We start from the raw sequence: 20,005 nt of genomic DNA, 5'->3' as shown, positions 1-20,005 counted from the left end.
TAGGTCATTCCTAAGGAGGGGATTACATTTAAACTGATTTGTTCGGGCCCTGAATGCCTATGTGACAAGCTGCACAGGGTCATGAATGCTTACGTGACAAGCTACACAGGGTCCTAGGCTATAAATCAACTAAATGGCCAGTAGGGCATTGTCTTAACTGCCTCAGGAATTTAACCCAGGCTTTGCAGTTTAGAAGCAGGTTTACAATGCCTGGTCCTTTACATTTTAACTCAGGCTTTGCAGCTTAGAAACTCTACCCTTTCAGCCTGAGTTTGTTTTTTAGGTGTTTGGGGTTTTATTTTTTATAATAAAAATCCCTGAATTGGGGGCTGGGGTTGTGGCTCAGCAGTAGAGCACTCACCTAGCATGTGTGAATCCCTGGATTCAATCCTCTGAACCACATAAAATTAAATAAACAAAATAAAAGGTATTGTGTCCAACTATAACTAAAAAAATAAAATATTGAAAAAAGAAAACTCGATTGGGTAGAGAGAAGTGATGGGAGGGGAGGGGAGGGGAGAGGAGGGGAAGGGAGGAAAGGAAGAACAGCAGAGTAAAATAGACATTATTATTGCTGTATGCATATACATGACTGCATGACCAATGTAATTCTGCAGCCTGTACACTCAGAAAAATGAGAAATTATACCCCAAATGATTCAAATGTATGATATGTCAAGATCATTGTACTATCATGTGTAAATAATTAAAACAAATAAGAAAAGAAAGTCTATCCTTTTAAAAAATAAAGTTCAGCTTTGTTTTGTTTTGTTTTGTTTTTAAGAAAACTCTTTTTAAAAAATCCCTGAATTTCCTGACTAAATATGGTCAGGCAGCACCAAAACACAGGGCATAAAGATTATACAAGGGAAGAAAAAAATCTGATCTGGGTAAAAGATCATATAGTAACTGTGGGCAACACAACATTTAAATCCCCTTTTATACCTCTGAGTAAAAACACCTGAAGCCTTTAATAGCAAGGGAAAAACTTACCTAGATGGGTTTATACAAATAGAAAAGGCAAAGGCATTGTTTGGTTACCTTCAGAAGAGATCCCCTAGGTAGGTGGGTCAACTCAAGATTTAGAGACTTCCATACATACCATGGGAGCTTAAAAAAAATAGGTAAGGAAACCAGAGAACTATGAGTGGGGGTTGGGGTGGGGAGGTACCCAGGAGGGGAAATCAATTCAGAGAAGAATTCCTGGAGGTTGTAACCCAGAAAATCCTGAAATAAACTTTTTTTTGTTTTTTGGTTTTTTTTTTTCTTGGTACCAGGGATTAGACCCACTTACCCACTGAACCACATCCCCAGCCCTTTTTGTATTTTATTTAGAGACAAGGTTTCACTGAGTTGCTTAGGGCCTCAATAATTTGCTGAGGCTGGCTTTGAACTCACAGTCCTCCTGCCTAACCCCCCCAAGTAGCTGGGATTATAAGCATGTGCCTCCACCCTGGCCCTAAGCTATATTATTGGTGACTTCATCTATTCATAAGACTGCTCAACAATTCCCATCCCCCTTGTGACTAGCAGACATATACACAAGAGAGGAGTTTGATTTAGAATCCTCTGTCCATTCACAAAGCATTCCCTCACACCTACTGAGTAGAGGCTGCATCAGAACCAGGGGATTCCCCTCTCTGCTTCCAGACCTGTTACTATGATCTTTGCACTGGCAACTGAGGCATCATCATAAGGGATTTTTCTGATTGGCTAAAATCTGATCTGGCAGGGTTTGGTTTAAGTGTCTAGATTTCCTTGGTTCAGTCCTCACAATTGCTTTGCAACTCAGAACAGCAGCTTTTGAGATCACTTTGGAAAGAGGATGATCCTAAACAGAGCTCTAATCCTTTGGGCCGTTGCTCTGACCACCGTGATGAGCCCCTGTGCAAGTGAAGACATTGTGGGTGAGTGCACAATTAAGGAATCTTCCCTGGAGCTGCAAAACAGGGAATTGAAGGGAAAGGAGATGAAGATGGGCTGAGTAGAGATTTCCCAAATTTCTTCTCAGGCCAGTCTATTCTCTTAGCTATCTGTCTCTGTAGAGTTAACCAAGCATATGATCCGTTTCTAATATTGGATCCAGGAATGTAATGTGGAGGTCTCTGTGATGTTCTGTCATTGTTGTCTCAAAGATTAGGGATGTTTTCATGTGTGGACAACTTTTGATTACTAAAAATTTATGAACTACTATTCTCAAATTTCTCTGAACAACTTTTGAAGTTTTTCCTATATGTCTCCTGTAATATATCTGGGGAAAACAGTTCCATGAATTATGCATGCTATATAGATACACAGAATGATCTCCTTTTGTCTCAGATGTGCACACATATCCATGCTGGCAGGTGGCACAGGTGGGAAGTGAGTAAAAAGAGCCCAACAGGTTGAGTGTCCGGAGACCATCATTTTACCACATGGTCCACCTTAACCTTGGTTACCTCATATTCATTGTCTCACAAATATTCAAATAAAATATGTATGTAGATGTGCTTTATAAATAGTGAAAACCCACATATGTCAACTTTTTCCCTCTTGTTCCCGTTACAGGTATAACTTTATACTTTTTATTTAACAAAGTAAAAAATTGAAAAATTGAGATCTTGGTTCTGCTACATATGTACCTGTCAATCTTCCCCAAAGTCTCTGTGGTACTCAAAAATAGCAATTTTCATTTAATATACATTTTAATCACACAATAAGCTAAGTTTGGGGGAATCCAATATTCTATCTGCTTCCTAGAGGGTACAAAGACTACTAATGGAAACAGAAGCAGGTACAGGAAAGCAGAAGGACCACTGCTGTGCAGGACAGTGGACACAGAAGAGGCTGAAGCTATAAAAATTTTGTGGATCTAGTTGTTACAGCAACATAATGATCTCCACCCAACAGTCGCAGCCCAGGTCAAGTATCAGCTAAAATGAATGATTACAGCTTTTGTATTTGAAAAAGAAGTCAGGACCATTTATTGCGAGAATAAGGAAGATTTGTTGTGTTGGGGAGGGTCTTGTTAAGTGATCAACCAAGGCAAACATGCTGGTTAGAGGAAAGAAAGAGTCAGAAGAGGAACAGACAAACTTGGAGAGCAGAACATTGGGACAGAAGGGTTGAATGTTGATGAGAAGACTTAACTAAACCCTTGGTAACTAAACAGAAACTTTCAGAATGAAGTAGAGTTCTCCAGGAAATCTGAAAACAAAATACAGGGAACAGGAAAGGATGGTACAATTCGGTTTGATTGGCAGTTATTTGTACAGGCTGTTGGACTATAAGCTATCTATTTCCTTATACAAAATTCACCACAGTACATTGCATTTGCTCCTTTACTTACCTTATGAGACCTCCTTGTGGGCAAAGACCATGCCTAACTGACTTTTTACTCCTTGCCCCCTGACCCTGCACAATGTTTGACAATTGTAAATGAGGAAGGAAGGAAAGATGAAATACTAAAAGACTTGTATATATCTTGATAAAAATGTCCAGTTAGGTTTGTCTGAATATAATCATACTGTTCTGGCTGCCATTCTGCTTTGGCATCCTCAGACATGCACACTATGCTATCTATTTGAGGAAAAGAGCTTTAATTTGTCTTAAGTCTGCAACTGAATATGTGTAGACAGGGGTGGGGGGGGAGTGCTTAATTGATCTCCTTCAAGGAAAAAAAAAGAGAAGTCAGTAATGACAGAAATCCAAAAACTAATAAAGCTTCAATTTCTTACTCCATAAGAAAGCAAGTGTTCTTCTTCTAAAGATTACTACTGTTAACACAACGGAGACTTTAGATGAATCATTTTTAAAGATATTTTGTCCTGTTCTTGTTATACTCTTTCTTATGCCCAGTAAGAGTTAGAAGAAACTCTTAAAGTAATATGATTCTATATGATGTGCTTTTTCTTTTTTTTTAAAAAAAAAAGATCACTGTGTTGTGTCTTGTTCTGAGCCAGTTCCAAGGGATAAAGTAAATATAACAGATTCATTATTTAACTAGTGAAAGAATTAAGTGAGAGATAAAACTTGTAAACCAGAGGGAAATAAATGGCATCTTTGAAAAGAAAGTTAAATATCACAAAAATGTATTCATTCCTTCTGTCATTCGATTACATTGTTTAATTTTAGATTATAATATACCAGACACCAAGTAAGGCACTCAGGCACTAGCAAAAATGAGGCATGTAACATTATGCCCTCAAGGAATACATATCATAAGGAAAAAGACTGCATCATAACCACACAACTACCAACACTATAAGGTAAGGAAGCAGGCAATAGGAATTGTGTCTAGCAGTTATAGCAAAAATGAAAAGTAGTTCATATTTTCAAAGTATTTCCACAGTATTTTGAAAAGTCAGAGTTTCATATGTTGATTGGTTATTTTGTTAATAAAGTTTTTTTTTCTCCCCCTTTTTCCTACCTTTCTGCTGTTCACCTACACTCATCAGCTGACCATGTTGCTAGCTATGGTATAAACCTCTACCAGTCTTATGGTCCCTCTGGCCAGTATACCCATGAGTTTGATGGAGATGAGGAATTCTATGTGGACCTGCAGAAGAAGCAGACTGTCTGGACCCTTCCTATATTTAGCCAAATGAGAAACTTTGACCCACAGGGTGCACTGCAAAACATAAATACAGCAAGATACAACTTGGACATCCTGATTAAACGCTCAAATTCTTCTGCGGCTCCCAACAGTATGTGTTCACCAATTTGCTTCTTTATTGAATCAATCCCATCGTCCCAAGCCTCATATCCTTCCTCCCTGATGCCAGACATCTATCTATAAAACTCTCTCCTTTCCAAGGAGTCCCTAGATCTTCTTGGGGTAATTAATGAACTCACATCCTCTCTCATCTTACAGATAACTTATTTTCATGTTACACAAAGATCCTTGAAACTTTCAAGGAGGAGTCCCACAGACATACATGCTCTCTGTTTGAGAAAAAGGGCTTTAATTTGTCTTAAGTCTGCAAGTGAATATGTGTTGACTCAGAAGAAAGAAACCTTCAAGAAAAAAAAAAGAGGAGTGGGGAAATGACAGAAATCCAAAAACTAATAAAGCTTCCACTTTTATTGTGGAAGAAAGCAGGTGTTCTCCTTTTTAATATGCATGCAATATCTTAATGTACAGAGAGAAGGGTTTAGGAATAAATTGAAGGCATAAGGGGAAGAAGGACTCTCTGATGATCATGTGGGCAAATGTTGTCAGGAGGGCTCCTCCAGGATACAATGCAGAATTTCAGGGTAGAGCAATTCACATTCACCATTCATATCAGGACTGTTTTCTTACCACAGAGGTTCCTGATGTGACTGTGTTTCCCAAAACACCTGTCATGCTGGGTAAGCCCAACACACTCATCTGTCTTGTGGACAACATCTTTCCTCCTGTGATCAACATCACATGGTTGAGCAATGGGCACTTGGTCACAGAAGGTGTCTCTGAGACCAGCTTTCTCTCCAAGAGTGATCATTCCTTCCTCAAGATTGCTTACCTCACCTTCCTCCCTTCTGATGATGATGTTTATGACTGCCAAGTGGAGCACTGGGGCCTGGACAAACCATTTCTGAAACACTGGGGTATGTATAAATTCCACTCCTTTTGGTGCCTTCTTGTTCTCTGTCAAGTCCAGAGCATCCTTCCTTTTGACTCCTAATGCCCCAAACTTGGTTTTCCCTCTTAAGGATTTCTAATGGTAGACTTCATTCTCCTCCCTTAGCCTAGTACTCCAAGTCTAGAGAATCAATCCCATCTCACACTTGTACATGGACATACTCTGTATTCTGACCTCAACAACTTCACTTTCACAGAACCTGAGATTCCAACTCCTATGTCAGAGCTGACAGAGACTGTGGTCTGTGCCCTGGGGTTGGCCGTGGGCCTCGTGGGCATCATTGTGGGGACAATCTTCATCTTTCAAGGCCTTCGCTCAGGTGGTACCCGCAGACAACCAGAGTCCTTGTGAGTCATACCTACAAGGGAAGGTAAGGTTTCTTATTTGGCAGAGCTGAAGCCTCCTTACAGGGGGAAGGAAAGGAAGTAGAGATTATTGACACAGATGTGGTTGAATCGTTGTAGAACTATGGAGTAGCATGATGATAGTACAGGAGCCCTTAGAGTCCATTGATCTTGTGTGTTTTTTGCAGGTACACTGCCCATCTCTAGGAGCAGAAGAATAGACGTGCAACATGATCTAGCCTATTTTTAGCCTAGTGCATCGTATTCTTTCTCTTCTTCAAATGTCCCTCCTTTCACCTCTTCTCTGGGACCTAAGGTGCTGTATACCCTCAGAGCTCAGATACCCTTGGAATTCTCCTTCTAATCTCCTTTCTTATTCTTTTTTCAAATGTTACCTATGATAGAATCCCTGGAATAATTCACCCATCTTCTGAATCCCTTAGTGGTCCTGTTTCAATATCTCCATGGAAACAATAAATTTCCTTTTATATGGTCTTTACTGATTTTTTTTCTGTCTTTTATCTATGGGCTCACTGGGACCATGGCTAAGAATGAGAGATCCTTCTGTTTCAGGCCCTATAATCTTATTTCTAAGATCAATGTTTCATGCCCAGCAACACTGAAACAACCAAAAATATCCTCATAAAATTCAGGTTAAAATGTCTTTCTTCCTACTGTTTTTTTCCCTTGGCCACTGCTACCTGTCTCCAATTCAGCACCAAGGTATATATGCCTTTTTTGCCCTTGGTATAGACTCAAGAGACATTTGGCTCTTGAAAATTGTTTAGGCATATTACCTCAGCCTCTCCACTCTTCGATTACTGATTCCATATTATGGAACTGTTACAAAATCTATGAGGATATTCTGTCCATGCCACCTGTATCAGTGAGCTTAAAACATAACTGGGAAAAATACAAAACATTAACACAATACTTTATACACCACCATTTGATGCAAAGAAAACTGAATCTAAATTCAGGACTCAGAACTTTATAGCTAGTATTCCAAACCTTATGACACTAAGTAAAATGTTATAAGTGTCATAATCTAACATTTCTGAACCTTACTTTTTTTTCATCTATAATGTGGGAATGACAGCACTTTTCTTGCAAAGTTATTGAAAGAATTCAAATATTCTTGGTATATAGGTAGCATCTTACAAATAAAATACAAATTCATAAGGAAGCACAGGTAATTATATCCATTATTATTGTATTAAAAAGAATGTATCACATTATAGAAAAAGTACTTTTGTTTTTCTCAGCCCTTTAATGATTTAGAGGATTCAAATGTGCAGTGTAAGTTTTACATTTTCTTTCACTTACAGAAGCTAGAGAGAAATAAGAACTCAAAAAATTGATGGGGTCTCATGAAAACAGAAGGGAGAAGAGTAAAGGAAGGAAATTGAGAGGGAGAGTGGAGGGATGGGAAAGGGGAAGAACTGCAGAATGAAATTTACCAAACTATGCTATGTGTATGTATGAAGATATCACAATGAATTCTACTTTTATGTATATCCCATAATTCACTACTAAAAATAAATTAATATAAGAAAGACCAATTGAGTAGACAAAGGGGGTCAAGAGAGGGAGGAGAGGTGAATGGGATAGTACTAGGGATTGAAATGGAGCAAATTATATTATGTGCATTGATGAATATGTCAAAATGAAGCCCACAACTATAATGTATTAATAAAAATATCTTAATTATTTGAGCTCTTCAAGTTATTTCATATTGCACACATAAAGTATGATTTTATTAATATTTAATATCATAGTATTTAAATTTTATATAATTGAAAAATCACATAAAATATTTCAGATTTATACTTGCTACATACAAATCAAGTACTTGAGTAATTAAATTTTGAATTACAAATAAAGCATTTCTACACAATGTGACTGTTATGGTTTGGATGTGAAATGTCCCCCAAAAGCTCATGTGTGAGACAACACAAGAAGGTTCAGAGCAAAAAGATTGGGTTGTAGAGTCTTAACCCAATCAGTGAATTAATTCCCTGATAGGTATTAACTGAGTGGTAACTGAAGTGGTAGGGTGTGGAAGGAGAAGGTGGGAATTGGATCGTGGCTTTGGGATATATATTTGTATCTGGCATGTGGAGACCACTCTCTCTGCTTTCTGATCATCATGTGAGCTGCTCCCTCTGCCCCACCCTTCCACCATGATGTTCAGCCTGACGTTGAGCTCTGAGAAATGGAGCTGGCTGTATGAGGACATGAGAACTCTGAAACCATGAGCCCTCAAATAACCTCTTCCTCCCCTACAATTGATTTGGTAGGGTCCTTTAGTCACAGTGGTGATAAAGCTGACTAAAACAGTGGCATTTGGTAAATAGTTGATATATGCTAACAATCGGTGCTATTGTTATTTTTTTGAGCCCATCACAAATTCCATGATAAATGAAAACCCAGAGATGCAGCCAACAAAATCCAGAATGTGGAAAGTTCTAATAGATAAATAGCTTAGTTTCTTTAGCAAATAATTTGCAAAAAAGAAATAGAGAAAAGAGAAACTAAACATTTGAAGAAAAAAAAAACAGAAGAAACACATCAACCAAATGCTGGACTGTTTGGGTTTATATTCAAACAACTTAATAAATTCTTAAGAGGCAGTCAGAAAAATTGACACTGACTCTATTCAGGAATTATTTATTTAATTTTAGTTATGACAATGGCATTGCTGTTATGTTTCTAAAAAGTCATTGTATCTCAGATTATCTTCAAATTAAATCAATATGAATGTAAGATTAAAATTTCCCATGAATTGATCATTGTTAAAAGCCAAACTGTTGATAAATAGTACTCTTCTCCCAGCTCGCATATATAGTTGAAAAATAAAAAGATTGAGAAAGAAAGTATTCCAGGAAAGCCAAAAAAATCATAGGCAGAGAATTCTATTCAAAATTCTCTTAACTAAAAACTAAGTAGACTATAGGAATCTCTCATAAATGTAACCCTAAGTATGTATGCAACAGTGAATAATAGCAAAGGAAAGGGAAGTAAAACTTTACTACCAAATAAACTGAGCCTAAAACATTGTTTATATATTCACTAATTCATGAGTAATGCAAAAATTGTCATTGAGTATCAACTTTGTAATATATACCATACTACATTCTGTTTTAAAATAATGTAAAAACAAATGCATTCATTATCATAACGTAACTTAAATATTTGCTATCTTAACAGAACATATATTCCATGTACATCTATTATACATATGTTTATTTCACAAACATATTATTACAAAGTGAAGAATTTATAAAGAAAAAATAACATGAGAAAGTATTATTTAGGAAACAGGTGTAACTTGGTGGAATTTAGAAGAGGTGTGGTAGTCGGTTTTCTGTCACTATAGCAAATACCTGAGACATATCAAATTATAAAGGAAAAAAGGTTTGTTTGGGTCCATTGTTTTGGAGGTTAGCAAACTTATTTAGAAATAATATTGTTGATATTTTGATTAAATTATTAATTCAAGATTATACTGCCTGATAAAATCTGGGCAAAGTAGTTTCTATGAAACTGTCACTGGAAGATAGGGAAGACTTTGACCATTGCATTTAAAAAGAATCTTTCAGCTAGAGGAAAGAGATTGAGGGGAAAGGGGATAAGGGAAGAAAAATGGAATAAAATAAATCTAACCTAACTTTACTATGTACATATATGAATATACACAGTGAACCTCAGCATAATAAGGTACTAATTTAAAAAACTATAAAAGCAGGAAGATCAGTAGATTAGAGGGAAGGAAACAGAGAGAAAGGAGAGGAAGAAAGAGGGAAGTGGCAGGGTGGGAGGGTGGGGAGCTTAATTAGAGCAAATTATATTCCATGCTTTTATAACGAAGTCAAAATGATCCTAATGTTATGTATAACTAAAAAGAATCAATAAAAAAATCTTTCAGAATGTGTTTGATGTGACAATGTTGAACTGTAAGAATTCCCTAGAATACAATCCCCTTCTGTTCCCCTTTTGTTTCAACTAGAACAAATAGATCTCAGTGCCTCTCTAAGCTCTGAGTTTGACTCAACTTTCAGCTCTTCTTCCTTCCTTTGGAAAGTCAAAAGCAAAGAGCCACCCATAGAGACTGAGGACTCTCTGAACAACCCTGTACGTTTTTCCCATTTCCCCAAGAATGCCACTCCTTTTTGATCCCTGTAGGTAGCAACAATCGCTCTGAGGAAGATGACAAAACTTCTGACTCCACTCAACATATTTCTCTGGACAGATTCAGACCATGATCTTGGAGAGTAGAACCCCAAGTGTTAGTGTCTGTCTACACATTCACTAGGTGATGGATCTCTGCTCTGACCTCACCCAGGGGAAGGAAGGCCTTGCTAAAGGTTCCTCAGGCACAGTGTGTCAGTGAAGGAGAAGGCCTATCTGTTCCTCAGACATGACCTTCCATAACCTCAAAGATAAACTTCCTGAAATCTAAATGACAAAACCTAGAGACTGAGATGGAGACCAGCTTCCAAGGCTGCAACCACATGGAGGAGGTCACAGGGTATAGTGACTTCCCCAATAACCAGGTAGAGGACATAATCAGGAATAAAGGTCATAATGTCCACAGATTAAAGGAGTTCTAGCTTCTAATAATTTCAGCTCAGCAGGGGCATCAGGTAAACAGGAAAGAGACAATGAATGGATTGCATATGACTCAGCCCCTCTAAGAAGAAACCCTAGAACCAGAAGGAGCTCTGTCATTTGTTTTGTGGGTTCCACTAGAAACACAGTAAGGGGGCTCTGGCAGCTAGGGTGCTCCACGGGGCTGATACAGACATCTCTACACTGGTAGGTCATTTCTAACATCACAAGGATCTGGAAAATCCAGTCCCTGTTCCTAATTAAGGGGGAGATGGACACAATCCTGATTGTCTACATCCTGTATACAAGATGTTGTTTGTAAAGTTGCATTACTTTGTTCAGTTTTGGTCAACAGAATTTTTCCTAAAATTGTAAAATTTTGGTAGACATTCTAGAAATATGCAATAGAGACAGACACACAGAGAGAACAGAGATAAGATGTGCAGAGAAGAGAAATGTGGATAATAGAGATGCAAAATTAAAATAGAGGAAAAACAGTTGCAGATAGTGACAAAAGTGTAGAGAAAAACAGGTAGTGACACAGTGAAAGAGACAAATGAAAAGGAACACACATAAAGAAATACCCAAGGACAAAGAAACACACAGGGAAAGCAAGATGCACAGACAGAGATATAACAGAATGAGAAAAGAGATATAGATCTTAATTGCTTCTAAAATCAACTTGACCATGGTTTTCTTGTAACAAGAACAAAATGAGTTTAAATTGGATTTCTTGTCACGGAAACTACAAATAGTACTTTTATGGCTGGCTAGTTTCTCCAAAATAAAATTAGTCTTGCTCAGATGACTTGCCAGGATATACTTAAAACATCAGTGACCAGAGGTCACTATATCTGCCCCCCAAAATTCTTACAATACTCACCAACTGGAAGAGACTGAGACAGTGTAAGGCCAATGTACTGTACTGTAACAGTTTATGGTTCTTAAACCATGAAGGAAGTGACAGCTGATTTCCTACCTCCTCTGCCTACCCTTACCCAGCATCCATGATGCTTTTAGACTTCTTTACAGGAACAAGCCCTCCTCTGGCACATGTTGGTAGGGACACCACAAACCATATTCCTTTCATTCCACCTGCTTTCCACTCTCTGCTCAGTTACGGAGATTGAGGATACAGATAACTCAGAATCATGTTTAATTATTGGGGGGAAAAAAACTCTTCAACCAGGCAGATGGTTTCAATGCATCTATTGAGCAGTCTTTGGTGGAACTACAGAAATAGAGGAATCCCTGGAGGTCTGAGTAGATACTACTGGCAGTGCACAGGCAGAGGCTCCAGGGTCAATACAGGAAGCAGAGTCACAGAAGATCATTGGGGAGGGGGTCACAGGAGGTGAGCTTGCATTTGCACTAAAGCCACTATAGGACTCTGATATCCGAAGGGGTCTGACAGGCTGCCTCTGGCTGGGAACTCTGAGCAGGGACAGGCCGGCATTGCAGAAGAGTGAGTGCCAATCCCAGTCAAAGTGCATTCGGAACTCAGTGCAGGAGCCCTGTGGATGAAAGGGATGGAGACAGTGATCAGTACAGGGTGCCCTGAGGGATACCTACACTCCTCCCTTCTCCTGGATCCCCTATTGCATCAGACATAAAAAGCTGAGGTCCAGGCCACATTGCTATTACCTCAGCCGATATCTGTGTAAAGTGAAATCACCTAAAGAGGACACAGAACTTCATTTTAACATAGATGTGTAGGAGGTGAGGAAATAGTCACTGCCCTTCTGGGAAATATGAAGGGTTTGTTCTTTTTAGTAACTTGGAGGATGACTCACCTTTCCACCACTAGTAGGCTCTTTCAGGCACTGGCAATTGTACAGAGTAGCCACCAATACAAGGCACTAAGTCTGCATTGCCTTGGTGTCTGACACCCAAGACATGGCTCTAGCTTCCAATTTCATGGAAAGATGCCACCAAAGTTATGGCCAAATTCTGGGAACAACCTCCAGAGCTTACTATAGAAACTGACTGCCTTCTCCCCTCATTCTTGATCCGAACACTCTTGATAATCACAGCAAGAAGCACCAGGAACTGAGACTGTTGTGTCAAGTACCCCAACCTCACCTCTCTTATACATATGCTTCTGCCCCCCAATGAATAAAGGCTGAATTACCTGTAGCTGGCGGACCACGAATTCCTACAAAAAAGAAGTTACAGAGAAAGGTCTCATTACATTAACAGTGGCTCTCTCACATACCCCACAGCAAAATAAGATATGCAATTTAGCTGGAGTTATATTCTCTCCCCACTCGTGTTCTACAAGGCCCTAAGCACCCCAAACTAAAACTTCCTAAAGTGAATGAAACTGTCACTAGATGGGAGGGAAAACAAGGCTCTAACTCTCTTAATGGAAGAAGTTTCTAGAAAAGAAACCACTGAGGCACTGATGAACAGTAAAGAAGTCCTAAAATTAACTCCACTAGTGAACTGTGTGGCAAGGCTCTTTCAGCCAGCAAAATCAAATTCCAACATCTCTCCCTGGGTTTTTCCATCTCCTCCTGCCTCCATCCCAACCTCCTTCCTTCAGGTCAGGAGGAAAAACCTCCTCTAGACGCAGAGCCTCTGTTAACAGAGGGTCTCAAGTACAGCCTGTTTCCTATTTACCCCAGAGTGCCTCACCTTTCTGACTCCTGCGACGGATGAGAAGGCCCAAGCCAAAGAAGATCAGCCCCAGCACAAATCCCCCAATGCCACTCAACATCTTGCTCTTTGAAGATTCAGACTGTGCCCCTGGGGAATAGAGTCTGAGTGTCAACATTTGTCTTCACACCCCCAGGGTCCCTGGCTGAGGGCCTGAAGTCCAGCCTAAGTTACAAGGGGTGGAAGTGCCAGGGAACCTAGGTTCTCCATTTTGGGGAGGGAAGGGCCAGTTAACAGATCTATGGACAGAGTTGGTGGGCAAGGGAGAGGGGTGAGTGGAGGCCTGTTTCACAGGGACACATCCATAACCTTAGGCCCAAGACCCAAGACCCCAATCACAGCCATAATAGCCAATCCCTCTGAGCTATCAGTTCTGGGTTCCAAGGCCACAGTGTACACAGTGATCTCCCTGCTATCTGGAGAAACAATTAGGTTAGGATTCTTCTGGTACCCTTGCTATAGGACAAAAGATGTTAGTTTCCTATGAAGGTCTGGACCAGAAAGAGCTCTGCCCTCTGTCATGTGGGACCCATGGTGAGAGAAAACAAGTCGTCTCTTACTCCACTCCATTGTGATGGGGCTCTGGAGGCTGGGATGCTCCACGTGGCAAGTGTAGACATCTCCACGCTGTGGAGTAACTTCCAGCATCACCAGGATCTGGAAGGTCCAGTCCCCATTCCTAATAAGGGGAGTGGATACAACACCAGCTGTCTCCTCCTGGTTATTTTGGAACCACCGAACTTTGATCTGGCTTGGATAGAAATCCGTCACTGAACACACCAGCAGGTTGTGGTGATTTAGAGCCTCTGTCCTGGATGGGGAAATGGTCACCTTTGGCTCCACTGGGAGTAACAGACAAGAAAAGAGAGAATGGGTGAGATGTGAGACCACATGGCGAGTCCTCTAAGAGTCACTCCTTGGTATCAGAGTGGGAATCCCTGGATTCCAGGTTTTAGATTAAGTTCATTCAACAAACATAAACTTGACAATTGTTGGGAATGTAAAGTTAAACAGCAATCCATGGTCCCTGCTTTCATAAAACTCCCAATCTAATAATAGAAACCAAAAAAGTGAACACAACTTCCAAAATTTTTGAAGGAAAAGTAGGGGAGCCTTGAAACAAATAACATCAACAAAGCACCCCATACCTTGATTTCTTTATCTTCTCAGATTGCTACTCATGGACAAATATGGCACACTTTCCCTGCTGATTTTATATATCTTATCCTTTACCACTCAAGTCATTTGATTGTATTTCCCTTATTCCTTTACTATGAAACTATAGTAAATATTTATAATTTTTTAATTTAAGGATATGCTCTGTTATCTCATTTTTCTTTTTTCTCTGATTTTCTTTTAACACTCAAGTGCATTTAACTACTAGCTACCTGTCCTACTCCATCCCCTTCCTATGAAGAATCACTTCCTTGTTCTGAAATCACAAATTATCACCTATGTTCTCTACAGGAAATATTCTGAGATTCTTGCAGAAACTGACCTGGATTAAGGAGAAATGGAGGTTGAACATATAAATACAACCCAGAGCTTCCAAGTTTGGCAAGTTGTCACAAACCTGATTAAATTGACACTCATGAGTATGTTTTCAGTTTGGATTTTAACCCTGGACTACTTCTTCCTGGACTCAGACTGAAATCCTGGCCAATTATGTGGATTTACAAAATCCATTCATATTAAACAGATTAGAAGTAAAAACAGAGGGCACAAATTCATGAGACGGATGTTAGAACGTTTTATAAAACAGGAAAAACATAAGTAATTGGTGGGATTAGGATGCGGGTTAGAAGGAGAAGAGGACAATTAAATTAAAAGTATTGTGAGTATGCATAAATAAACTGGGATTAGACTAAGGATTGGTGAATTAGTGAATTCTCAATCCTACCAACATTAAAAACAACAGGAATAGATTCATACTAGTGCTTCCAGTCATTACCAGTTTTGATGACACTTTACCCCCATTAGATTTTATATCCATGTTGAAAATGACTGCTGTGTAATTTTGAGAGGCTTCAAGATTCCATGAGTAATTTATGAGCTATTTACCTAAAGGTTTTATTATGTATCACTATTAGTATATATAAATTGGTATTGTTAATCCCTAACACACAAGGTGGCTGTGAGATCAAAAGACACAATAGATGTGCTTGAGATGGTAATTTTCTAGAAACAGGTATTCTTCAAATGGATAAAATTAGTTTTCAGAATGTCTACTCCTAAAAATGATGGTGATGCTGGACAGCAGAAATGAAGAAGCCCAGGCCAAAAGCAATCTAAAATAATTTTTATCCAATTATTTAATGATTTCAATTTATTCTAATGATTCAGTGCTTTCCATTATGCCATTTGTTGAGCTTTTCTAAGAAATGAAAACTCTGCCTTACATCAAGTGTTGTTTTCAGGACCGGGATGTAGCTCAGTGGAAAAGCTCTTGCCCCACCTGCCCAGAACCCCGGGTTCAATCCCTAGTTCCAAAAGTAAAAAGCCAAAACAAAAAAAGACAACCCCAACCTAGTATTGTTTTCGGCAAACAATTTTTCCTTAGACTTGTATTTGTAAATTCTAAATTAATATCAAGTCAATAAGAGTTTACTTCAAAGAGTTAAGCAAAATAATAAATAATTTGTTTTGAAGTTGTTATTTACCTGTTTTCTCTTGAGCCTAAATGAATGCGTATCTGAGTACATATATTTATTAACTTAACAAAGATTTTTGAGCTCACAGTATACCAGTAATAATTTAGACAGGTACAAGGTAAGCATACAACAATCACAAGACAGTCTCTCTCCTCAAAGGGCTCTGGGACAAATAACTGTCATTTAAGAAAACTGACTTACCATGGATTTACAGCAAAAGTCAAAAGACATTATTTCATGACTATAATATATCCTGGGTGTGCAAGGTGTCCTGCACTCTCTACAAGAGCAGCCCTAACTCCACCAAGCCTGTTAAGCTTCTCAGGGGCCCAGTGGGTGACTCAGAGTAGGGCCTAAGAGGGTAACTCAGAGTAGGGCCAGAGAACAGCATGGAAGGGAGGGGACACTGGGCACAGGACAAAGGTATGAAACCAGAAGGAAGCTTGAAAAAGGCGCGGGACAGAACGCACAGAGAATGGAAAGAAGAGGAGCAGACAGCAGAGGAGGAGGCTGGCCACACAGGGAAACCGTGGCCGCCTTGCAGGGATCCAGGGCAGTCAGGATCCAGAGCAGTCAGTCCCCAGGGCAGTCAGTCCCCATCCCTCCGCTCCCTCCCGTGCTCCACGGGCCCCGCCCGGCCTTGCTGTCCACTAGATGGGTAGAGGTGGGGGAACTCTTGTCCCAGAGGCTCCCAATCCCTCCTGGCCCCAGGTTTCCGCTGCCCTCCGAATGTGGATACTACAAGGCCGCGAGTGTGGCGGCTGGCCTCACCTCGCCGCTGCAACGACGTGCGGAGCTCATTCTTGTAGTTGTGTCTGCACACTGTGTCCACTACGGCCCGCTTCCGCTCCAGGATGTCCTTCTGGCTGTTCCAGTACTCGGCGTCCGGCCGCCCCAGCTCGGTGACCGCGCGGAACTCCCCCACTTCGCTGTCGAAGCGCACGAACTCCTCCAGGTTGTAGACGTATCTGGATATTGACCGCACCCGCTCCGTCCCGTTGGTGAAGTAGCAATAGCTCTTGAACTGGAACACGAAATCCTCTGAGAGAAATCACCAGGTGGTCAGTCAGGTTTCACTCAGACCTCTGTAGACTGTGACCCAGCGAAGCTATCCTAGGTTCGAAGTGGGTTTGGTCGGATAAACCTAAAACCCCCACGCGACCCGCCTCAGATCAGAGCAGGAATCCCCCAAGCTGCTCTGCCCCAGCCTTAATGCGCACGCGCGTTAGACTCTGCCTAGAGTAGGACCAGAGGGAAAAGAGCCCCGTCTCTAAGAGGGAGCCCTGGGACCTGTGATCCTCTGCCTGAGCCTGAGAACCAAGGGGAGTGAGTTAAGTTGATTTCACGTTGATCTCTGCACTTATATCGCGGGCATTTCCATAAAGCTCCTAAGAACCCCGGAGACAGTTATCCACATAAATTTGAGAGTTAAAGGGAACAAAGAGAAAGACCTAGTAATTAAGCTTGCCCTGGTCCAGATGAGCATATTCTCTTGATCCCTGAGCAAAATACCTTCCTTCCTGTGCCTGGACTTACTCTCTGTTTTTGCTACTTGCACCCAACTGCAGTGTGAGGCTCACTAGCTCCTGAGTTAGAAAGGACCTATATCTCCCCAACCCTAGAAAGAAGCATTTATTCACGAAAAGAGCACAAGCTGTTGAATAAGGTAAATTATAGTCCAGTTAAACTGAGAATTAACTGCTTGGGCCGGTTACTAACAGAGTGTCCCTATCAAAAATAAAACTGTGAAAACAAAGTCATAATACCCTCACAAGGGTATTAAGAAGACTGAGAGAAAATTTATATAAATTACTCCCCTGTGTTTGAAATAAGTGGTTTCTCAAAATGTATTATATACTTCCCTTCTGTGCCTAATTCTCTCTTCTAAATTCAGTCCACCATCAACTCAAGTCTCTGAATTCCATTCAAGTTACTATTTGACCAAAAATCTGAGCAACTTAAAAGTTAAGACGCCCTGTTAGTTTACTCAAATGCTTAATTAAGAGTTTGCCTCCCTGAAATCTCCACTTGGAGGAATAAAGAGTCTTTTTCCTCTAACACTGAGAATACAAAGACCATTGCTGATCTACATTTCCCCAACCAGACAAGATCTTAGAGGACATTTGACAAGAGGGCACAGGACAAATCCTGCTGTTTCGTCCTTGATAAATTTATTTTTTTCAAAAATGGTTTCTTTTGTCCTATTCTTGGCAGTAAGTATAAACTTTGTCTTCTCCTTCTATCCTAATATTCCCAGGTTTGAGCCTGTGAGGTGGGTGTTATCCTCACTTCAACATTAGAAATGGAAATGAGAATGTAATATAACCCTCTTTTCCATAAAGATGACATCTATTATGAAAAACTGTTCTTAGATCATGACACTCACCCTTCCCTACATCCCAGGCCCCCAAGGATCCCTCAGAGCCTATTGCCCAGAATGGTAGCTTTGGAGAGCAGCTGCCCTGTACTTACGTGGAGAATCTCTACAGTTAGCCACTGGGCTGGTCAGCATCATCAGCATCACCATCATAGCAGCTGTACAAAAGCCTCTGAGGATCTGAAGAGCCATCTTGCCCAACATAACTGAAAACAAAGAAAAAAGTAATGGCAGTCAATGCAGCTTACACTTGCTCTACCCACTTCAGAGAATGAAAGACCTGTGAATGCTTCCATGCATATTAGGATTAACAAGTCCCTAGGAAAGGAACCAATCAGTACTGGAGCTGAAGTACCTCATCTATCTCTAGGTAGACAATTTTTATGAAGGCTCTCTATCTAATATCTACCCTGTGTCTTTATGAAATTGCTCTGGATTAACATTTAATGTGATGGTTTCCTCTCAATTATAGAAGATGCCCACGTACTTCTGAAGAGAGAAAGTATTAGAGGTTTAAAGAACCAAAAAAATGATTCAAGTATAAACACCTTTGTTATATTTATTTGAAACCTATCATTCTTATACTTTGGTGATTTAGTAGGGGAATATAAATGGGGATCATGTTTCAGGGTGCTGAAAGTTATTGTCACAGATATATTTATTTTTATTATGTTAGATAATCTGAGGAGCTTTACATTGTAGTGAGAAAAGCAGGGTTCTTAGAGGAAAAAATGGTTTTGAACTGCAATTCTACAGCTAATGTGCTTTATGAGAATCAACAGATTACTGAAGCTTTTCTTATCTCAGAATTCTCTTTGTAAAATGTGGATCATTTTTCATGAATTTTACATCTGGATCTTAGTACATACACATTTAAAAGTAATATAACTTGTTTAGTATTGCAAAATGTTCCTCAACTGTCATGTGTTACTGTTGAAAATATCAGATTAATATGTAGAACAAGAAAATAAGCAAAAAAAAATTTGACACTCAACCCTGCTGGCAAGTTTCTCATGCAAGAATCTATTGCACTCATGATTTTTCAGTGAAAATATTTGAAAAGTTAATTAAGCTAACTTTTTTCTAATAAATTCTTCAGCTGCCTAAGTCCTTCACAACCATGAAATAGATTCATCTCATGCCAGCAAAGATAAAACTCACAAATTCACAGCTTTCAGGCACAGTCACCCTTAGTTTTGAGGATACAAAGCAAAAAATGTAGAGAAGAATTTTCTAAGGTCGGATGGTGTTAATGATGGAGCAGATATTTTCTTACAGGTTGCAATGTGCAAGCCCTAAACACCAAATTCTGAATGGCAGAAGTATTGATGTGCTCTCTTAATAAATGTCTTATTTGTCAAGTTTCTCTTGCCCATATCTAGTTATAAATCAGGTAGAACAGGTATTCGCAAAAGTTCATGACAATCTAAACAAGACAATATCACTCCCTGCCCTCCCTCTCTTCCTGCCTATTTTCTTTATTTTACATTCTCTTTCTAAAACAAAGGGAAGGATCTAAAATCAGAACATAAGGAGTCTACCAGGCAAAAAGAGGTGGAAAAGAAACCACAATAAGTTTCCATTAGTGGCACAAGAAGGTACCAAGTTTTCCAACATTCTGTATAGGTGCATAGATGTAGAGCAAATGCGACTGGGAAGGTTGTCACTGGGCTCCCAACAGCAGCTGTGTGTTCAGGATCATGTGTGATGCATGTATGAGAAAGAACATCAATCTCAGACCTGGAATGGGGTTGGGAGAAAA

The 20,005-nt window shown here is 39.8% G+C and overlaps 2 protein-coding genes across 2 annotated transcripts; one reads left to right on the top strand and one right to left on the bottom strand.

Annotated features, from left to right (window-relative positions):
* Window positions 1-1,787: 1,787 nt before the first annotated feature.
* Window positions 1,788-6,441, top strand: LOC113177801 (SLA class II histocompatibility antigen, DQ haplotype D alpha chain-like). The gene is made up of 5 exons (XM_077801833.1): window positions 1,788-1,906; window positions 4,436-4,684; window positions 5,286-5,567; window positions 5,799-5,972; window positions 6,135-6,441. Exons 1-4 carry the CDS (start codon window positions 1,825-1,827, stop codon window positions 5,951-5,953), a joined length of 768 nt encoding a protein of 255 aa, XP_077657959.1. The 5' UTR covers window positions 1,788-1,824; the 3' UTR covers window positions 5,954-5,972; window positions 6,135-6,441.
* A 5,310-nt stretch (window positions 6,442-11,751) lies between these two features.
* Window positions 11,752-18,503, bottom strand: LOC113177802 (HLA class II histocompatibility antigen, DQ beta 2 chain-like). Its single transcript, XM_026382318.1, has 6 exons — window positions 18,339-18,503; window positions 16,638-16,907; window positions 13,776-14,057; window positions 13,195-13,305; window positions 12,689-12,712; window positions 11,752-12,071 (listed from the first exon to the last, which is right to left on the bottom strand). The coding sequence occupies exons 1-6, from the start codon at window positions 18,445-18,447 to the stop codon at window positions 12,058-12,060; spliced, it is 810 nt and encodes a 269-aa protein (XP_026238103.1). The 5' UTR covers window positions 18,448-18,503; the 3' UTR covers window positions 11,752-12,057.
* Between the last annotated feature and the right edge of the window lie 1,502 nt (window positions 18,504-20,005).

The sequence above is a fragment of the Urocitellus parryii genome, chromosome 8 (assembly GCF_045843805.1).
Source record: "Urocitellus parryii isolate mUroPar1 chromosome 8, mUroPar1.hap1, whole genome shotgun sequence".
Taxonomy (NCBI): domain Eukaryota; kingdom Metazoa; phylum Chordata; class Mammalia; order Rodentia; family Sciuridae; genus Urocitellus; species Urocitellus parryii.
This window is presented reverse-complemented; position numbering and strand designations above follow the sequence as displayed.

What these genes read in the sequence shown, in the direction of transcription:
- LOC113177801 (XM_077801833.1), top strand. Translation starts at nt 1,825, where the DNA reads ATGATCCTAAACAGAGCTCTAATCCTTTGGGCCGTTGCTCTGACCACC. An exon ending in TTCTTCTGCGGCTCCCAACA is followed by an intron (nt 4,685 to 5,285) that starts GTATGTGTTCAC and finishes TTCTTACCACAG; the next exon opens with AGGTTCCTGATGTGACTGTG. An exon ending in ACCATTTCTGAAACACTGGG is followed by an intron (nt 5,568 to 5,798) that starts GTATGTATAAAT and finishes TCACTTTCACAG; the next exon opens with AACCTGAGATTCCAACTCCT.
- LOC113177802 (XM_026382318.1), bottom strand. Translation starts at nt 18,447, where the DNA reads ATGTTGGGCAAGATGGCTCTTCAGATCCTCAGAGGCTTTTGTACAGCT. An exon ending in TAACTGTAGAGATTCTCCAC is followed by an intron (nt 16,908 to 18,338) that starts GTAAGTACAGGG and finishes GATTTCTCTCAG; the next exon opens with AGGATTTCGTGTTCCAGTTC. An exon ending in CACGTCGTTGCAGCGGCGAG is followed by an intron (nt 14,058 to 16,637) that starts GTGAGGCCAGCC and finishes TGTTACTCCCAG; the next exon opens with TGGAGCCAAAGGTGACCATT.